The following is a 21,303-nucleotide window of genomic DNA, read 5'->3' on the forward strand; positions in this document are numbered from 1 at the left end:
TTGTCCTCAATTTATATAACATTCACAGTAAAGTCACACTTTTCTAATAGAATATCAGTAGTCTCCTTAGCTTTTTCTAGATTCATTGAGTCAGACTAGCTATATTCAGTAATAATAGCAGACATTTATCCAACATAATTGTCATTATTACATCCCCCTCTACTGTTAGACAGCTGTGTGACTTGTATTCCAGACAGCTTCATAATAGTAGATGGCCACATGTGGAATGTGTGTAATGCGTTGTGCCCTTAGGTAGAATTAATAAATTGCATAAAGAGAAAAGGCATGTCTGTTTAAATGTCAGTGCACCTGTAGCTTTGCATTAAAAGCTCAGTCTGACATCGCCATATGTGTTGCCCTGATGGGTAAGACATTTGCCAGAATGAATCTGCTCAACAAATCTTTTGATTGCACTTTATTTTGCTCTGCTGTTTTCATTGGTATTTAGGACACAAACAATTGCAAGATAAGGCACATTGATATTACTTGTTTAACTACTGCCATTGAAAAATTATACCAAGGTTAGCAAATAGAACAAACATTGTTTAAAATTAAAATGTTTATACCCTCCTAAAAATGCATCTAAATAAATATGCACTAATTCATATACACTTTGTAGCAACATCTTTTCAATAAAAATGTTGGCCCTTAAATGGGCAATCTGTGATTGCTACATCCATTTTGGACTTCAAATTCATGATATACGGCCAATGATTCTTGACAAACATGACTTATTAGGCATCACGAGCTTAGTTCGTCTGTCGTACCCCACCAGAACCCGAAATATAAGCTTGTTTGAACTGCAGATTGCTCTTTAACTAATACATGACACTTATGGGAATACAGCACCATTAAATATAGAATGAAAGAACATAATATCCTATTAATAATAAAGTGATTTTCATTGGAGCAACAAAATCAAGTACCCATTGCGCTAATTTTGTTGGATATAGTATGCAATATTTGTGTTAAAATGAAGTGTGAGAGAGACAGAAGTAAATAAAATCAGATTAAGATTGTGTATTGATTGAGTATTAATCAATATTGAGTTAAATCAAATCCCAATTTGTTTTAGCTGACTGTGCTAATATCAGAGGACTTTAGAGTATTTGAGACAAAAAAAATGAGGGAGCAAGAACCTCGACAGAGGGACACAAAGACAAACAAGAGCAGAGTATAAGGGAAAGTCATATATTGAGCAGCAAGGGTGTATGGGGAGTTCCTCATATGCAGGCATCGAAAGCCCAGCCAAGCTCCTTCAAAAAGCTCTTCTTCCCACACTTGACCTTTCCGTAGCGCTCCAGCTGCAGCTCGGGCACTGCTGAGCGCCAGCCAATCAGAGCCTGGGTGGTCTGTGGAATAGGGGGAGAGGGTCCCACCTGCAACAAACCTCAGTGTCACGCATGGCCAAGCATTTCCGTCTGCATCCCAAATGGCACCATATTCTCTACGTTTTGCAATACTATATTTGAACAGTTAGGATAAAATAAAAAATCCAGCAGTTTCGATTTGAGATCAAATGTTTCATATGCAGGCGATAGTACAGAATGTCACCTTTATTTGATGATTGTATGAAACTAACAGTCAGGTAAAAAATAATTGGCACCGTTGATAATGGTGAGCAAAAACTATATTAAAAATACTGAGCTACTGTATATTGCATGCTCCAAAAAATTTGAAAATTATTTTATACTAACAATGCCTTAGAGAAAGAGATTTTGCTTAACAAGATATTTTTTTTCTCTGAAAAAGAGAGGTCAAAATTATTGGCACCCCCGTTTTCAATACCTTTCAATGCCTCACCTACAGCAGCAACCAGGTTTTTGGCTAAAATGTCCTGGTACTGGGTAAAGTTTATGATGCCTTTGAACTTAAAGCAGGAATGCGCAGGTTGTGGGCGCCCCTACAAAAAAAATACAAAATATGCATGACATTGTCTAGTGGTAACCTAGTGGTTAGAGCGTTGGACTAGTAACCGAAAGGTTGCAAGTTCATATTCCCGAGCTGACAAGGTACAAATCTGTCGTTCTGCCCCTGAACAGGCAGTTAACCCACTGTTCCTAGGCCGTCATTGAAAATAAAAATTTGTTCTTAACTGACTTGCCAAGTAAAATAAAAGAAAAAAATTGGAGTACCCAAAAAAGCCGTGTCACGCCCTGGTTGAAGTATTTTGTGTTTATCTTCATGTATTGGGTCAGGCCAGGGTGTGGCATAGGGTTTTTGTATTGTGGTGTGTTTTGTCTTGGGGTTTTGGTATATAGTGGGATTGTAGCTAGTGGGGTGATCTAGCAAAGTCTATGGCTGTCTGGAGTGGTTCTCAATCAGAGTCAGGTGTTTATCGTTGTCTCTGATTGGGAACCATATTTAGGCAGCCATATTCTTTGGTTGTTTTGTGGGTGATTGTCCTTAGTGTCTTTGTTCCTGTCGCTGTATTAGTTGACAAGTATAGGCTGTTTCGGTTTTCGTTACGTTTATTGTTTTGTAGTGTTTGCGTTTGTTTGATTAAACATGGATCGAAATCTACACGCTGCGTTTTGGTCCGACTCTCCTTCACCACACCTCGAAAACCGTTACAGAATCACCCACCACAACCGGACCAAGCAGCGTGTCAACAGGCAGGAGCCGCAGGAGAGGCAACCGAGGCAGCAGCAGCAGGAGCAGCAGCAGCAGGAGCAGCAGCAACTACAGTGGGAGAGGCTGCACTACTTGGAGAAATGGACTTGGGAGGAGATTCTAGACAGGAAATGACCCTGGGAACAGCCTGGAGATTATTGTCGCCCCAAAGCCGAGCTGGAGGCAGCAAAAGCAGAGAGGCGGCCTCTCCCCTGTCTGCTACTCGCTCCGCTCCAGCGCTGCTTACATCTGCAAACAAGTTAGCAGATGTATGCTCTGTGTGCTCTGTGTTTGTTTCTGGTGGCTGTCATGTTAGCTTGCAAGTGACTTTAACTTCCTCTCCACCTCTGGGACAGCAGGGTCATTCGAGTAGGCGGGTTTATGCAAAGACACACCAGACTTGTTTACATGTTGCTGTGCGTTTTGTTGCCAACCTTACTTTGCTACCTGACAACTCTACAGTTTTTAATGTTTAATTATGTTTATATTTTTAGTTTTTCCCTCACTCAACTTTTTTTCATTCAACTTGTTCACTCCGGATGCTTTATCTGGACATGGTTCGTCAGGACTTCCAACAGGCGAAGCTAAGTAGTAACATTAACGTGAATCCTTCTAATTGCAGTCGCTGTACTCCTAATATACAGGAGAACGATTGCCTTACGGTGAGGATAGTTGTGCTGCAAGCCCAGCTTCAGGCAAGGGTCATTTCAGTATAGGAAAGGATTAAACAGCGTCTGTGCCAGCAGTAAATACAGATAGTAACATTAGTACAAATCCACCGCACGGTCCCCGCAGCCGGACAACTTTCTCATGGCTTCTGGAGGGAAATGCTGTAGGAATGGTCAACCGGTGTCGCTCATTAAGCTGACAGAAACTTTCCAACCTGTTTTCCACATTAAGCAGCAAGTTGGCGTCTGAGGCAGAGCCTTCTCTGGTCTCTACTCCTCCCGTTATGGGGTCTGAGACGCCGAAGCTTCCCACCATTAGCTCTGACAAATTGAATGCCCTAGTCATTGGCGACTCCATTACCCGCAGTATTAGACTTAAAACGAATCATCCAGCAATCATACACTGTTTACCAGAGGGCAGTCATAGCAGATAATATTCCATTTTTTTGTGAATTTAATATTCACACGGAAAAATCCACAGACCCACTTTCGGAAGCTTTTGGAGCCATCATCAACTCAGCGGGTTTTGTCCAACATGTCTCTGGATCTACTCACTGTCACAGTCATACCCTGGACCTAATTTTGTCCAATGAATACATGTTATGGATCTTAATGTTTTTCCTCATAAACCTGGGCTATCGGACCACCATTTTATTACGTTTGCAATCGCAACAAATAATTTGCTCAGACCCCAACCAAGGAGTATCAAAAGTCATGCTATAAATTCTCAGACAACCCAAAGATTCCTTGATGCCCTTCCAGACTCCCTCTGCCTACCCAAGGATGTCAGTGGACAAAAATCAGTTAACCACCTAACTGAGGTACTCAATGTTACCTTGTGCAATACCCTAGATGCAGTTGCACCCCTAAAAACATTTGTCATAAGAAACTAGCTCCCCGGTATACAGAAAATAACCGAGCTCTGAAGCAAGCTTCCAGAAATTGTAATGAAAATGGCGCCACACCAAACTGGAAGTCTTCTGACTAGCTTGGAAAGACAGTACCATGCAGTATCGAAAAGCCCTCACTGCTGCTCGATCATCCTATTTTTCCAACTTAATTGAGGAAAATAAGAACAATCGGAATTTATTTTTGATGTTGCAGCATTCCCCAAGAGAGGATGGCTTTCACTTCAGCAGTAATAAATTCATGAACTTCTTCGAGGAAAAGATCATGATCATTAGAAAGCAAATTACGGACTCCTCTTTAAATCTGCGTATTCCTACAAAGCTCAGTTGTCCGGAGTCTTGTCCTCACAACTCTGCCAGGACCTAGGATCAAGAGAGACACTCAAGTGTTTTAGTTCAACATTGGAGGGCCAAACACAGGAAGCAGCTCTTTCAGTAGTTTAGTTGGAATATGGTACAGTATACAGCTTAAAGGTTTATTTTCATCATTGTGTCAAGAGATATAGTATGTAATAAACGGCTCTCTATCCACCGGATGGGTACCAAACTCACTAAAAGTGGCAGTAATAAAGCCTATCTTGAAAAAAAGAAACCCTGACCCAGAAAATATAAACTATCCGCCTATATCGAATCTTCCATTCCTCTAAAAATTTTTAGAAAAGGCTGTTGTGCAGCAACTCACTGCCTTCCTGAAGACAAACAATGTATACGAACTGCTTCCGTCTGGTTTTAGACCCCATCATAGCACTGAGACTGCACTTGTGAAGGTGGTAAATTACCTTTTAACGGTGTCAAACCGAGCCTCTGCATCTGTCCTCGTGCTCCTAGACCTTAGTGCTGCTTTTGATACCATCGATCACCACATTCTTTTGGAGAGATTGGAAACCAAATTGGTCTACACGGACAAGTTTTGGCATGGTTTAGATCTTATCTGTCGGAAAGATATCAGTTTGTCTCTGTGAATGGTTTGTCCTCTGACAAATCAACTGTAAATGTCGATGTTCCTCAAGGTTCCGTTTTAGGACCACTATTGTTTTCACTATTAATTTTACCTCTTGGGGATGTCATTCAAAAACATAATGTTAACTTTCACTGCTATGCGGATGACACACAGCTGTACATTTCAATGAAACATGGTGAAGCCCCAAAATTGCCCTCGCTAGAAGCCTGTGTTTCAGACATAAGGAAGTGGATGGCTGTAAACTTTCTACTTTTAAACACTGACAAAACAGATGCTTCCCAAGAAACGAAGAGATCTTCTGTAGAATCTGACAATTAATCTTGATGGTTGTACAGTTTGAATCAAATAAAACTGTGAAGGACCTCAGCGTTACTCTGGACCCTGTTCTCTCTTTTGACGAACATATCAAGACTCTTCCAAGGATAGCTTTTTTCCATCTACGTAACATTGAAAATATTTTAAACTTTCTGTCCAAAAATGATGCAGAAAAATAAATTAATGCTTTTGTCACTTCTAAGTTAGACTACTGCAATGCTCTACTTTCCGGCTACCCGGATAAAGCACTAAATGCACTTAAGTTAGTGCTATATACAGCTGCTATACTCCTGACAAGAACCAAAAAATGTGGTCATATTACTCCAGTGCTAGCCTCCCTACACTGGCTTCCTGTTAAGCCAAGGGCTGATTTCAAGGTTTTACTGCTAACCTACAAAGCATTATATGGGCTTGCACTTACATATCTTTTCGATTTGGTCCTGCCGTACATACCTACATGTACGTTACGGTCACAAGACGCAGACCTCCTAATTGTCCCTAGAATTTCAAAGCAAACAGCTAGAGGAAGGGCTTTCTCCTATAGAGCTCAATTTTTATGTAATGGTCTGCCTACCCATGTGAGAGACGCAGACTCGGTCTCAACCTTTAAGTCTTTACTGAAGACTCATCTCTTCAGTAGGTCGTACGATTGAGTGCAGTCTGGCCCAGGAGTGTGAAGGTGAACGGAAAGGCTCTGGAGCAACGAACTGCCCTTGCTGTCTCTGCCTGGCCAGTTCCCCTCTCCACTGGGATTCTCTGCCTCTAACCCCATTACAGGGGCTGAGTCACTGGCTTACTGGTGCTCTTCCATGCCGTCCCTAGGAGGGGTGCGTCACTTGAGTGGGTTGAGTGACTGACGTGATCTTCCTGTCTGGGTTGGCGCCCCCCCCCTTGGGTTGTGCCGTGGCGGAGATCTTTGTGGGCTATACTCGGCCTTGTCTCAGGATGGTAAGTTGGTGGTTGAAGATATCCCTCTAGTGGTGTGGGGGCTGTGCTTTGGCAAAGTGGGTGGGGTTATATCCTACCTGTTTGGCCCCGTCCGGGGTTATCATTGGATTGGGCCACAGTGTCTCTGGACCCCTCTTGTCTCAGCCTCCAGTATTTATGCTGCAGTAGTTTGTGTCGGGGGGCAAGGGTCAGTTTGTTATATCTGGAGTATTTCTCCTGTCTTATCCAGTGTCCTGTGTGAATCTAAGTATGCTATCTGTATTTCTCTCTTTCTTTATTTCTTTATTTCTTCCTCTCTCTCAGAGGACCTGAGCCCTAGGACCATGCCTCAGCACTACCTGGCATGATGACTCCTTGCTGTCCCCGGTCCACCTGGCCGTGCTGCTGCTCCAGTTTCAACTGTTCTGCCTGCGGCTATGGAACGCTGACCTGTTCACTGGACGTGCTACCTGTCCCAGACCTGCGTTTTTCAACTCTCTAGATAGAGCAGGAGCTGTAGAGATACTCTTAATGATTGGCTATGAAAAGCTGCACCCTCGACAACTACTGTGATTATTATTATTTGACCATGCTAGTCATTTATGGACATTTGAGCATCTTGGCCATGTTCTGTTATAATCTCCACCCGGCACAGCCAGAAGAGGACTGGCCACCCCTCATAGCCTGGTTCCTCTAGGTTTCTTCCTAGGTTTTGGCCTTTCTAGGGAGTTTTTCCTAGCCACCGTGCTTCTACACCTGCATTGCTTGCTGTTTGGGGTTTTAGGCTGGGTTTCTGTACAGCACTTTGAGATATCAGCTGATGTAAGAAGGGCTATATAAATAAATTTGATTTGACCAGAAGGCCAGCCCAATGCAACTCTGGGCTCAACTCCCTTGTTTTCATTCAAATTGAAAACACTATACGATACGTGGGGCAGCATAGGGTCGCCCATGACCTGCAGATTCATGTTTTACCAAGGGCCCCAGGACTAGTGGAAGCAAAAAGCCCTATAACATCAAAAATCTACTGCTACTGAACACTTGTCCATTAATGTGAATGATTATGGATAATCATTAATGAAAATCATTTGTTATTGGTCATAGTGAGGTTAGCATGTTTTGTTGTATCCTTTGTAACTTTCTCACTCAGTTTTTCATGATTCATTTATGATTTTCCTTAATCAGGATTAGTCTTATCTACTCCCTTGGAAAGAAAATGACACCAGTCATCATTCAGTTCCTAATGGTAACTCGAAACATAGCCTTTGTTTCCAGGCCTTAGTCACATTGTTCTCGAGAGTCTGGAGAAGTACATTGGAAAAGTATGAGTGGCGAACTGATTGCCAGCGTTAGCAGGCTGTAGATGTTGAATTTCAAAAAACAACCACCCCTTCTGTTATGATAATTACTGATGTCCCCTTTAAGAACAGAGCACAGTGTTGCTCTGTTATTCTTGTATTAACTAGCTTTAGTAAATGTGAAGCTCCAGTTCACTTCCTTGTATTCGGAGTCTTTCTTATTGTATCTATTAGTAACAAGAGCTAAGACACTACAATGTCGACGAGGATAATTACCTACAGTGTGCATCACGAATGCAGATGGAGCTCGTAGAAAGAGAGGAAGATTTTGACCCCTGTAGCACAGCAGCTAGCAAGCAGTGACAACAAGGGAAGTGCTGACAAGAACGAGATGAGGTAAAGAGAATGGCTAGCATCGTAAAAATAGATGTTTGATGACACGCAAGAAAACGGAAGTTACGAATGTAACCTGAAAGACCATCAGTATTGTTGATTAAAGTATGGATTATATCCCTCGCGCTCCCCGCAGGTCGATTAATAATAACAACAAAGTCACGCCGGTGACGTGACAGCGTGCGAGGCCGTGCCCCGCGGTTGATATAAATCTCAGAGCATCTTCTCGCCCAATCGATTCAGTGACAGGAAAGTACTGATGGTCTTCCAGGTATTCGTAGAACCATAGTTACATTTGTAAGTCTACCACCTTGTTCACCTTGCCTGGGAGATTAATGGCTTGTAGGGAGGCCAGATGTGGTTGGGCTAATATCAAGAGTTGTTGGACCACCTGTTAGGGACCGTACAGACCTCGTTCCCCTTTGATGGTTGATGTGGAACACCGTCGATGTATTGTCGTATCAGGACATTTGTGTTTGAGAACCAGCAGAAAGTGATTAAGGGACTAAAATGTCTTGAGTTCTAATATGTTGATGTGCTCTTTCCTCCAGCAGGGGCACCAGTCTCCTCGTACAGACCTGTATTGCCCCACTGCTCCTCAGCCTGTTAGCGAAGTGTCAGTTGTCACTACCTCCCACCTTGCCAGAATTGATCCGAGAGGGACACCTGTAGTCAGGTAGGCTCTCTTCCTCCACGGCCACAGAATAATGTAGCATGCCCTTGTCATCAGTCTTTTGGTGTTTCTGTACCGCTTGGATTCCAAGGGCAGGTCATTGAACTTAAAGACAGCAGGCCTAACGGTGTCACCGCAGAGGCCACTGTGAGCATGCTCATCAGTTGTTGGAATGTTTGTACCTTCACTAATGCATTGAACTGAAATTTTGCAGAAGAATACTGTCCATACGCTGAGGTGTTATACATGCCCTCAACGTGCGGGAGTTCAGAGCCATACCAATAAAGGTGACCTGTTGGTTTGGTGTGAAGTTGACCTTTTCGTTGTTCACGGTAACACCCAGTGCGGTGACGTGGTTCAGTGTCAGCGCTGTACCCTCGGCCGCGAGTGGCGGCGCAGATGATCCAGTCGTCGAGGTGAGGAAGGATCTTGATCCCTTGTAGGTGGAGGGAGCTCAGGGAATCTCAACAAGGGTGGACATTAGTCTGCCCAGCTCTCTGGTCATGAATGCAAACGCTTGAAGAGATACATTGCAGAGGTCCAGGTCTGCGTGCTCCGGGTGAAGCATCCTGTTCTGTGCTAGCTTGAGCACTAAGAGGGGGTTCCCAATGCGAACCGATATGTCATAGGCCCATGACGGTAGCTCATCCTGGGCCCTGCACTGAGGTCTGGAGTCATCTTTCAGGGCTTCGCCTGGGGAGAGCATTAGCCTTGCTATGCCTTCCACCTTAGGCATATGGTCCAGACCATGTTGTTTTGCACCGCGCATGGCAGATAGTGTCTTACTGTCCTTGCCGTGGTGGGCAAGGGCCCACGGGTCGGCACAGCATCTCCGAAGCTCTGTGAAAAAAGCCTTTGAAGGTGGCACACTGAATGGTGTAGCTGCCGGGGCCTTCTTAAAGAATGGGTTAGCTGCAGGGGGTTTGGCTTTAGGGTAATCAAGCTCTACCCTAGCAAAGGCCACAAGCAGGACCAGGCGACCAGCTTCCTTCTGGCTCTGTCTGACCCAGAGCCTCGGAATGACTCCTGACCCATCTTTAGTGTTGAGACTGAATGGGTCCACAACACTGGTTGGCACCTCCTTCACCATGTTGGGTGTGTCATCATCCTGGCCACTTGGGGCAGCAGGGTAGCCTAGTGGTTAGAGCGTTGGACTAGTAAAAGGATGGTTGCAAGTTCAAAACCCCGAGCTGACAAGGTACAAATCTGTCGTTCTGCTCCTGAACAGGCAGTTAACACTCTGTTCCTAGGCCATCATTGAATATAAGAATTTGTTCTTAACTGACTTGCCTAGTTAAATAAAGGTAAAAAAAAAAGTGCTGGTTGGATTCCCAAGTAGACAGGTCATCATCCCAGCTACCTGAGTCCTCTGCTAGAGGGCCCTGACTCATGGGGCTTGAAGGAACGCAAAATACTTTTTTTGCTGCTCTCTCAGAGGATATGGAATGGACCTTATTTATTTAAAATAAACTTCACCAGGTTGGCGCCATCGGTTTTGTGCCTATCCCTCTTTTGGTTGCCCTGGGTGGGTCCTAGCAAACAATGCCGGACGCTGGTATGTTATCTGTGAAACCAGCCACGCTTCCCCCACCTTCACAGGCAGGATGGCGCAGTCAACGCAGGGGTCAGAAAGGGCCTCAAGCAGGTGGCAAATGCCTAAGCAGGCAGGGCACAGGTCATGACCATCTTCTACTTGTAGTTCAGCTCCACAGGTGGAGCAGCCATGTATGCCCACTATAATGGTGATGCGGTGTTCTCTCAGTTCAGAATGTGTCGAAAATAAATGATAAAATATATCTTATGCAATACACTGATTCATCAAATTAACTAATATAATAGTAACCAAAGACTGTATACAACAGCTACCATAATACAAGTAAGGGTAGAGAGCAACACTAACCTGGTGGGAGCTGTACTGCACCCAAAAAAACGATTTTGGATGAGCCTAGCTATGACCACCGGGCTGGAGTAGGAGGTAACCTAGGTAAACCTAGGCTTATTTATGTGAAAACACGCACAAATGGCTGCCGTTTGGTAAGCCAAGTTGACAACACACAGTGGCAGCTATATGGAGTTGGTAAACTAGCTGATGACACACAGTGGCAGCTAGGTTGAGTTAGTAAACTGGGTAGCTAGCTTGTAGCATGCTAGTAATACCAGAGGAGAGGGATGCCTAGGGGAGGCAATCCAAATCTCACGTCATAAAACATTAGCTGACTAGGCTAACAATCTTCCTAGATCTGATTCTAGGGAAGTGACTCGTTCGAGTTTTAAATAGTTGAAGGATGACTAGTGCCCTGCGGCCTCGATAATGAGCACAGCATTGGAAAATATCTTGACAAGGTTAGCCCCGGAGTATGGTGGCCAACACACACACTAGCTGGTGGGCTAAATCAGCATAAGACAATGAAGCCTCAATATCTTCTGATAAAAGGGAAAGGTAGGTAAGGGAGAGCTGTCACACAGCCTTGGATGGCGAATTTCACGCTCTGACTGTTGGTGACAGACTGACAGTACACACTGTCAGTCTGACACACAACTACTGAGTTTAGCTTACCCTACCAGGACCTGGGAAGATGCAATCTGAAAAACGGGACCAGCGGAGCAGTCACCTTGTGCAATATGGCTAAGCTAACTTTGCGAGAACAAATAAGAGACTCACACACTGTTTTATATGAACTGCGGGCATGTCCTCCCACACTGTCACGTCACCGACATGTTGTTATTATTACTCGACCTGAGCAGAGAGCGAGGGATATAATCCATACTTTCAACCATACTGACGGTCTGAAAGTTATGAAGTAGAACTTGGCAACTTACATTGAACGACTGGAACAGTACTTCATTGCAAACGTCATTTTATTTGACCTTCACTAGGCAAGTCAGTTAATTAAGAACAAATTCTTATTTTCAATGACAGCTTTGGAATGGTGGGTTAACTGCCTTGTTCAGGGGCAGAATGACAGATTTTGTACCTTGTCAGCTCAGGGATTCGATCTTGCAACATTTCAGTTACTACTCCAATGCTCTAACCACTAGCCTACGCTACTGCCCATTGCTGATAACAAGAGAGTACCAGTGTTGTTGAGTTTGAAATGTTTTCACACAGAATCAGATCTAACTTTTGCAAAGGCTGTTCAAATTGCTTTAGCTATGGAAATCGCGACCAAAGATGCAATTGAGTTGCAAAGTAAAATAAAAACAGACCTATCACAAACTTCCCTGCATAAGTTACAGCGCGCACCTGTGTGGCCGAAAAATGAAACAGGTGTGACAGAGGAGACAACTGCCATTTTGAAAATGTAATTTGTCATGAAAGCAAAAAACAGTCACAACAGGAAACTGAAAAAATGAAAGGATCTGTGAATGCATTAGCCGAGATTCAGATGAACAATTAATTGGTACAATGGAGTTAAACACAGTAGCTGTGTTTGAATACACATACTAATCTACTGTATACTACATACTTAATGACTACAGTACCAGTCAAAAGTTTGGACACACCTACTCATGCCAGGGATTTTTTATTTTGACAATTTTCTACATTGTAGAATAATAGTGAAGACATCAAAACTATGAAATAACACATAATGTAGTAGCCAAAAAAAAGTGTTAAAACAAATCAAAATATATTTGACATTTTTAGCCACCCTTTGCCTTGATGACAGGTTTGCACACTCTTGGCATTCTCTCAACCAGCGTCATGAGGTTGTCACCTGGAAGGCATTTCCAGGTGACTGGAGGCACACCTTCATAAAAGTGAATTTCTTAACGCGTTTGAGCCAATCAGCTGTGTTGTGACAAGGTAGTGGTGGTATGCAGAGGATAGCCCTATTTGGTAAAAGAACAGCTAAAATAAGCAAAGAGAAACGACAGTCCATCATTACTTAAAGACATGGTCAGTCAATCCAAAAAAATTTCAAGCACTTTGAAAGTTTCACCAAGTGCAGTCGCAAAAACCATCAAGAGCTATGATGAAACTGGCTCTCACGAGGATTGCCACAGGAAAGTAAGACCCAGAGTTACCTCTGCTGCAGAGCATAAGTCCATTAGTTAACTGCACCTCAGATTGCAGCCCAAATAAATGCTTCACAGAGTTCAAGTAACAGACACATCTGTGTCTGCCAAGAAAAATTAGGAATGGACATTAGACCGGTGAAAATCTGGCCTTTGGTCTGATGAGTCAACTTTGAGATTTTTGGTTCCATCCGCTGTGTCTTTGTGAGATGCAGAGTAGGTGAACGGATGATCTCTGCATGCGTGGTTCCCACCGTGAAGCATGGAGGAGGTGGTGTGATGGTGCTTTGCTGGCGACACTGTCTGATTTATTTAGAATTCAAGGCACACCTAACCAGCATGGCTACCACAACATTCTGCAGCGATACGCCATCCCATCTGGTTTGCGCTTAGTGGGACTATGATTTGTTTTACAACAGGACAATGACCCCAAAACACACTTCCAGGCTGTGTAAGGGCTAATTGACCAAGAAGGAGAGTGATGGAGTGCTGCTTCAGAACACCTGGCCTCTACTATCACCGACCCCAACCCAATTGAGATGGTTTGGGTTGAGTTGGACCGCAGAGTGAAGGAAAAGCAGGCAACAAGTGCTCAGCATATGTGGCAACTCTTTGAAGACTGTTAGAAAAGCATTCCAGGTGAAGATGGTTGAGAGAATGCCAAGAGTGTGCAAAGCTGTCATCAAGGCTGGTGGCTACTTTGAAGAATCTAAAATATCAAATAAAGATTTGTTTAAAACTTCTTTTGTTACTACATGATTCCATGTGTTATTTCATCGTTTTGATGTCTTCACTATTATTGTACAATGTAGAAAATAGTTTTTTTTTAAATAAAGAAAAACCCTTGAATGAGTAGGTGTGTCCAAAATTTTTGACTGGTACTGTATATACAAAGATTTTTAAAAGTGATTAAATTCAACAATTAATACTAAAACGTACTTGCGTGTCCGATGTCATCAATCTAAGAAGCATCCTAAAATACTACATACAGTATTTGGTGACGAGGATGACAATGGATGACTGCGTTGGATTTGTTTGCCACAAATTCAACGGAGTGTTTGGCGTGAGTGTTTGACGTGCAACGCTGGATGTGAGACTCAAGTAAGCTGTGGAAGGTTCTGAAGGATTGATTCCCTGGATACGGGTAGGGGAAATGATTGACTGTGTGAGGGGAGAGAGAATCAGAAAATGGCTTTGGCAACAATAGACCCGTGGAGCCGGAGGTAAAGAGAATGGCTTGCATCGGGAAAATAGGGATCTGACGGGGCCGAATTGAAACAAGTCATGGTCAGAAGAGGCTGAAAATTACCATTATATCAATCTAATGTGCCTTTCCCTGTGTTACAAACCAAGAACGAACACCATCTCTGCATATGAGTCATTACACATGACAATGCCCTTTGTAAAATATTTACAAACTCCGGTACCAGCCTGGAACTGCCCCCACATTATTTGGCAGGGAATGGCTTTCAAAAACAATGCTGAACTGGTGTGATTTGAAAATTCTCCACACGTTCCAGTCCAAAGGGAAAGGCACAGAACAAACACTGGAACACTTTCTGAAGAAATACAACAGTTTTCAGTGATCAGATGGGAACAGTAAAAGGCTTCACAGCAAAACTTGTACTGAGAGATGATGCAACCCCCAAATTTTGCAAAGCCAGATCTGTTCCATACTCCCTGAGACCAAAGGTGGAAGAGGAAATCAATCACTTGCAGGATACAGGGATCCTGATGAAAGTGGACAGAAGCGAAAGGGCCACACCCATATTTCCTATTGTAAAGAAAGACGGGTCTGTTAGAAGGTGTGGGGACTTCAAGGTAAATGTGAATTAAATGTTGCATGTGGACCAATACCCCCTACCACGTCTGGATGACATCTTTGCTGCACCAGCTGGTGGGAAACACTTCAGTATAATCGATCTGAAACAGGCATACCTGCAGCTACCGGTTGAAGAGAGCTCCAAACAGTACCTGACAATAAACACACACAAAGGTCAATACAGGTATAGCCGCCTGGTTTTTGGTATTGCATCAGTGTTATGCAGGTGAATGAGGACCCAAAAGCGACTTGGCGAAAACAGAGTCTTTAATCCAGTTAAAGGAAATAGCAATACTCCTAGACAAATCGGAGCGGTAAATAAAGCATAAAAACAATTTCACTCGTAATCACGAGAACTGACTGGAGACTCGATAATAAACTGCAGGTTGCCTCGGGAAGGCACTTGACCGTAGCAGACTCAGACACCTGCTCACCACACAGCATCTGAGGGAAACACGACACGACAGGGCGATACAAAGACACAGCACGGTGAACAATAGACAAGGATCCGACAGGGCAGAAACGGAAAACAAGGGGAGAAATAGGGACTCTAATCAGGGGAAAAGATAGGGAACAGGTGTGGGAAGACTAAATGATTGATTAGGGGAATAGGAACAGCTGGGAGCAGGAACGGAACGATAGAGAGAAGAGAGAGAGAGAGGGAGAGAGAAAAAGGGGAACGAACCTAAAAAGACCAGCAGGGGGAAAACGAACAGAAGGAAAAGCAAAATGACAAGACAATATAAGACAAAACATGACAATCAGCCCCAGCCATTTGGCAACAAACTATTGACCAGATTTTGCAAGGAATTCCAGGAACCCAGTGTATCCTGGATGACATGATCATAACAGGACGCACCGACGAAGAGCACCTGGCTTACCTGGAAGAGGTCCTGAAAAGACTGAAAGAGCATGGTCTACAGGCAAATTTACAGATTGTGTGAGTTATTCAAAGACAAGACTGTCTTCTGTGGACATGAAATTGACTGAAATGGATTGCACAAAACACAGGACAAAATCGATGCAGTGGTGCAGCACCACAACCACAACCACAAAATATCACAGAAGTGAGGTATTTTACGGGACTGATCAATTACTACAAATGATTCCTCCCAAACCTTTCAGCAGTAATCCAGACACTAAATCAGCTCCTGGAAAAGAATAGGACATGGCGGGGGACAGAACGGTGTGAATATGCGTTTCTTGAGGCAAGATGGCTCATCACATCTGAACAGGTCCTGATGCACTACGACTCCAAACTGCCAGTGAAGTTGGCTTGTGATGCGTCCCCTTATGGCATAGGGGCCGTCCTTTCACACACACTGAAAGATAGGTCAGAGGCCAGTTGCATTTGCGTCACGAACATTGAATAATGTAGAGAAAAACTACTCACAAATCGACAAAGAAGCACTGGCGCTAGTGTGGAGAATCAAGAAATTCCACGCATACCTATATGGCAAGCGTTTCACCCTGGTTACGGATCACCAGAAAGGCATTCCGGCAATGACAGCGGACAGGTTACAGCGATACGCCTTGTTCCTTGCCAGTCATATGTATGACATTGAGTTTAAGCCCTCGTCCCTCCACACATGCAGATGGATTATCCAGACTGCCGTGTACAAGAGAAAGACAAAGGAGTATGGATGCTGTGGACATTTTCCATGTCACTCAGCTTGAGGCACTACCAGTCACAAGCACAGTTATCAAACAGGAAACAAGTAAAGATGTGACCTTGTCAAAAGTATACACCTACACCATGTCAGGATGGACAGCTACTGGCAGAAAGGAGCTGACTCCGTATTTCCAGCGGAGAAACGAAATTACAATGTACCAAGGATGTTTGATGTGGGGTATGAGATTCATGATACCCCAGAAATGCCAACTACATGAAGGTCATGTTGGAATTGTCAAAATGAAGCTGCTCGCAAGGAGCCACTTCTGGTGGCCCGGTCTGGATCAACAGATAGAAAACATGGTGAAGAACTGTAGCGGATGTTTGGAAACCCTTCACATGCCTGCTCCTGTCCCAGTCCACCCATGGGAATGGCCCACAGAGCCATGGCAGAGAATTCATGTGGACTACGCTGGTCCCTTTGAAAAGCATATGTTTCTGGTTATAGTTGATGCCAATTCCAAATGGCCAGAGGTGTTTTGCACTGACTCCTCCACCTCAGCTCAGACGATAGAGTGTCTCAGAACAACGTTTGCACGCTTCGGATTGCCGCTGCAGCTGGTAAGTGACAATGCACAAGCTTTTGTAAGTGACGAGTTTACAAGATTCATGTCAGTAAATGGAATCAAACATTCAACCTCAGCTCCGCACCACCCTGCCACCAATGGGCTGGCAGAACACTTTGTGCAAACCTTAAATCAAGGACTCCGTGCAGCATAACGAGATGAAGGGACTTTGCAAACAAAACTAGCCAAGTTCATGGCCTCCTACCGAAACACCCCACATGCCACTACAAATGAAAGCCCAGCCGCACTGATGTTCGGGAGGCCTCTCCGCACACAGCTGGACATCATGAAGCCAAACAGGCGTAATGACGTGCTGAACAAACAAGCCAAGATGCTCTCCGGTGGCCAGGAGCGCCATCTCCAAACAGAACAGGAAGTGATGTTGCGAGACCACAGAAGGGGAGGGAAATGGACAAGAGGGACCGTACACACACAAACGGGGCCCAGACATAATGTGGCAGCGTCACATTAACCAAATGCATTCCACGGAAAACAGCACAACAATCGAGAGAGAACAGGCACAGAGAGCTCCTGAGAGTGACACACAGGGAACTGTAGAGGTCAGTGGGGCAGTAAAGATACCCTAGGCTGAAAAAGCGGAACGTGTTGCTGCTATAGCAGAAGCTATAACATTTACATTTACATTTAAGTCATTTAGCAGACGCTCTTATCCAGAGCGACTTAATGCAGCAAGCACACACTGAGGATGTTCAGGAGCCTCCAGACAATCCAAGGCGCTACCCAGAACGAAGGCACCGTCCACCAGACAGACTGGACTTATAAACAAACAAACAAACAAAAACAAACTGTTCAAGTTCAAATTAAAAGATGCAAAATAACTACAACAAGTTCTGGGAAATGTTTCAGTTGTGGTTTGGTAAAAGTAACTCTGAATGTATAAGAGAAGGAATGTTATGTTATGTTAATTACTGATGTCCCCTTTAAGAATGGAGCACCCTTGGTCATGCGCAGTGTTGTTCTATGTTATTCTGGTACTAACTCGTTTTAGTAAATGTGAAACTCCGGTTCAGTTTATTGTATTCAGTCTTATTATATAAACAAGTAATAAGAGCTAAGACACTACACACAGGATGTAGCGTCACACTGAACAGTTCCCAATTCAATGAGAAATTGAAAAAGGTGAAGTGCCTAAACTGAGGGACACCCCCCATTAACTCAAAACGTACACAAGGATGAAAATCACTGATTGGAGTTGCTGACGTTCAAGTGGAATATCAAGGACAAAAGAAAAGTCTGCCTCGCTTATTAATGAAAGGTACAGTTCCCAGCTTACTAGGGAGAGGGTGGTTGGAGGACATAAAATAATATTTTATTTGTTACATACACATGTTTAGCAGATGTTATTGCGGGTGTAGCGAAATGCTTGAATAACATACAAAAAAAAAAATACTGCAAAGTTGCTTCGAAGCTAGATGTAGAGCTGCCCTATCTGTCGATACCATCTTGAACTGGGATGAAATCAAACATATCACTACAGAGACATTGACACTGCAGCAGGTGCTTTCAAATCATGAGCATGTTTTCAAAGAAGAGATAGGGACATTAAATTGGGTCCAGGCTACCATTCATGTTTCTGCAGATGCTACTCCTAGATTCTATAGGCCAAGATCAGTTGATATGCTATGATGCCTAAAGTGGATGTCGAAATTGACAGAGCATATCATTATTCCTGTCAAATTCTCTGAGTGGGCAGCACCAGTTGTTCCCATACTCAAACCAGATGGTTCCATCAGATTATGTGGTGACTACAAGCTGACTGTAAATGGAGTTTCATCACTGGAGCAGTACCCCATACCCAAAGTGTATTTGCTTTCAACGTTAACCGGAGGGCAACAGTTTACAAAACTGGACATGAGTCACGTATATCATCAAGTGCAAATAGATGAAGCTTCACAGAAGTACATGACCATAAACACCCACATAGGGATGATTACCTATAAACGCTTACCTTTCAGGGTGTCTTCCGCACCAGCTATCTTCCAAAGAAGCATGGATGGAGTTCTGCAGGGGATAGCAAAGGTAGCGGTTTACCTCAACTACATTCTGGTCACGGGAGTCACGAAGGAGGAGCATCTCAGAAACTCGGGTGAAATTTTGAGGAGGATGGAAGAGGCCGGTCTCCGGCCGAAGAGGTGCAAGTGTACACCGTTAGCTGATGAAGTGCAGTACCTGGGTCACAAGGTGGATGGGGTTACACGCTGTCAAAGCTAAAGTGAGGGCTGTTGTGGAAGCTCCATTTCTGACAAGCGTTACAGAGCTGAAAGCCTATCTAGGCTTACTGAACTATTACAATTGCTTCCTCCCTAACCTCTATGCCCTCTTAGCTCCAATGCATCAACTGTTAATAAGGAAGGATGTGGCCTGGAGACCTCATCTTATTGTGTGACACCTCATCGTATGGTGTGGGGGCGGGTATCACACCGGAAGGAGAATGGTGCAGAGGAACCTATCGGGTTCATGTACAGAACATTGTCGTCAGTGGACAAAAAGTACTCCCAGCTGGACAAGGAAGGACTGGCTGTCATATTCGGAAGACAAAGATTCCACAAGTACTTATACGGGAAAACATTCACTATTGTGACCGACGATAAGCCTCTGATCTATCTGTTCCATGAACAAAAGCCAAGAGTTCAACGGGTGTGTGTCTCGGGCCTACAAGTACAGAATAATCTACAAGCCAGGTAGATACCATGGGATACCATGGGAATGCTGATGCTCTGAATAGGCTGCCCGTTCTACAAATCATCGCTCTAGAAGAAGAAAATTACCAGGTTTTGATGATCAATGTGTTGGATGATGCACCGGTGAACACGGCACAAATCAGGCAATGGACTTCAAAGGATGTGATGCTATCACAAGTGCATGACTTTATCCTGAGAGGTTGGCCTACATTGACAGAGCTTCAGATCATGCCTTACTACGCTCGCCGCTTGGCCTTGAGTGTTCAAGATGAGTGTGTTCTGTGGGGTTCAAGAGTAGTTATCCCACCAAAAAGGCAACTACTGCAGTTGTCGCATCCAGGTATGTTGAGAATGAAAGGCCTAGCGAGGTCATACGTCTGGTGGCCAAAGACGGACCAGGATGTGGAAAATGAGGTTAGCCGGTGTGCAGATTGTCAGAGTAACAGGAAGTCACCGCACCATTACATCCATGGGATGGCTGGAAAAAACATGGACACGACTACATGTGGACTACGCTGGACCCTTCCTAGGGAAAATGTTCCTTGTGCTGATTGATTCTCATTCAAAATGGATGGATGTTTACCCCATGAACACAACAACATAGAACGCTACAATTGAGAAGTTGAGACAACGTTTCAGTGCCATGGGATTGCCTAAAATGTTGGTTGGCGGCAATGCTAATTGTTTTACAAGAACGTAATTCACAAGTTTCATGAAACAAAATGGAATTCAGCATGTAACGTTTGCCCCTTTTCACCCATCTTCAAATGGATTAGCAGAATGTGCAGTTCTGACCTTGGATGAGGAAGATGCAAAGGTGTCAAGATTCTTGTTTAGCTACGGGTTCACTCGTCAAGCTACAATTTGATTGTCACCTGAAGAAATGCTGATGTCAAGGAGGTTAAGGTCAAACTTGGATCTCATCGGGCCAGACTTGAAAGTGAAAATACAACAAAAGCAATGGAATCAAAAACGTAATCATGACAACAGAGCCAAACTAAGAAGTTTCTCACCTGGAGACGATGTCTGCACAAGAAACTATGGGTTTGGTCACAAATGGATGCCAGCTACAAGTGAGGATTGCTCAGGACCAGTATCAAATACTGTGATCATCGGAAGTGGACAAAGACTAAGGAGACATGGATCAGATCCGAAATCGAATTCCAGTTCCATCCGTGGACATGGATCAATGCTTAAACGAGCAGGACAGGACATTGGAACGTTCCCCAGAGTGGCAGTTGGACCAACAACCTGAGACCAACAAGGCTCAATTTCCTGAGACCACCAGTACGGGACGACCTCCTGTGAAGTTGCCACAAAATGACTTTGTTTCACCGTCAAGTGGTGAAGTGCTGGTGGCACCGCCTACACCACCTCTGAGACGCACTATTAGAGAAACACGTCCTTCAGACTATTTCAGATCCTAAGGGAGATCATGTTCCCAGAGGTCGTAAAAATAAATAAAAAGATGTGATTGTTATGAGAAAATCATAAATGTTTAGTTGGCAGCCTAGCTCAGAAAGGAATTAAGTTTGGTTATTAACCATGTAGGGGGGGGGGGGATACAGTCATCTGGTATATTTATGTCGTAATAAAGAGATGCTCTGCTTTTTTGACACTACACTCCAAAAAAGCAAGTTCTGCAGGTTCTAATTTAGTCTAATCTTGATTATTGTCCAGTCGTGTGGTCCAGTGCTGCAAGAAAGACCTAGTTAAGCTGCAGCTGGCCCAGAACAGAGTGGCACATTTTGCTCTTAATTGTAATCAT

The 21,303-nt window shown here is 44.0% G+C and overlaps 1 protein-coding gene across 1 annotated transcript in view; it reads right to left on the reverse strand.

The window, feature by feature from the left end:
- The window catches only part of LOC124008744 (uncharacterized protein C20orf85-like), a 31,558-nt gene continuing 10,255 nt past the window's right edge, over positions 1 to 21,303 (reverse strand). The window contains exon 4 of the mRNA XM_046320267.1: positions 1 to 1,379. Coding sequence (XP_046176223.1) covers positions 1,224 to 1,379 — 156 coding nt within the window. The 3' untranslated portion in view covers positions 1 to 1,223. The remainder of the gene's footprint in view (positions 1,380 to 21,303) is intronic.

The sequence above is a fragment of the Oncorhynchus gorbuscha genome, linkage group LG21 (genome assembly GCF_021184085.1).
Source record: "Oncorhynchus gorbuscha isolate QuinsamMale2020 ecotype Even-year linkage group LG21, OgorEven_v1.0, whole genome shotgun sequence".
In the NCBI taxonomy this organism is placed as follows: domain Eukaryota; kingdom Metazoa; phylum Chordata; class Actinopteri; order Salmoniformes; family Salmonidae; genus Oncorhynchus; species Oncorhynchus gorbuscha.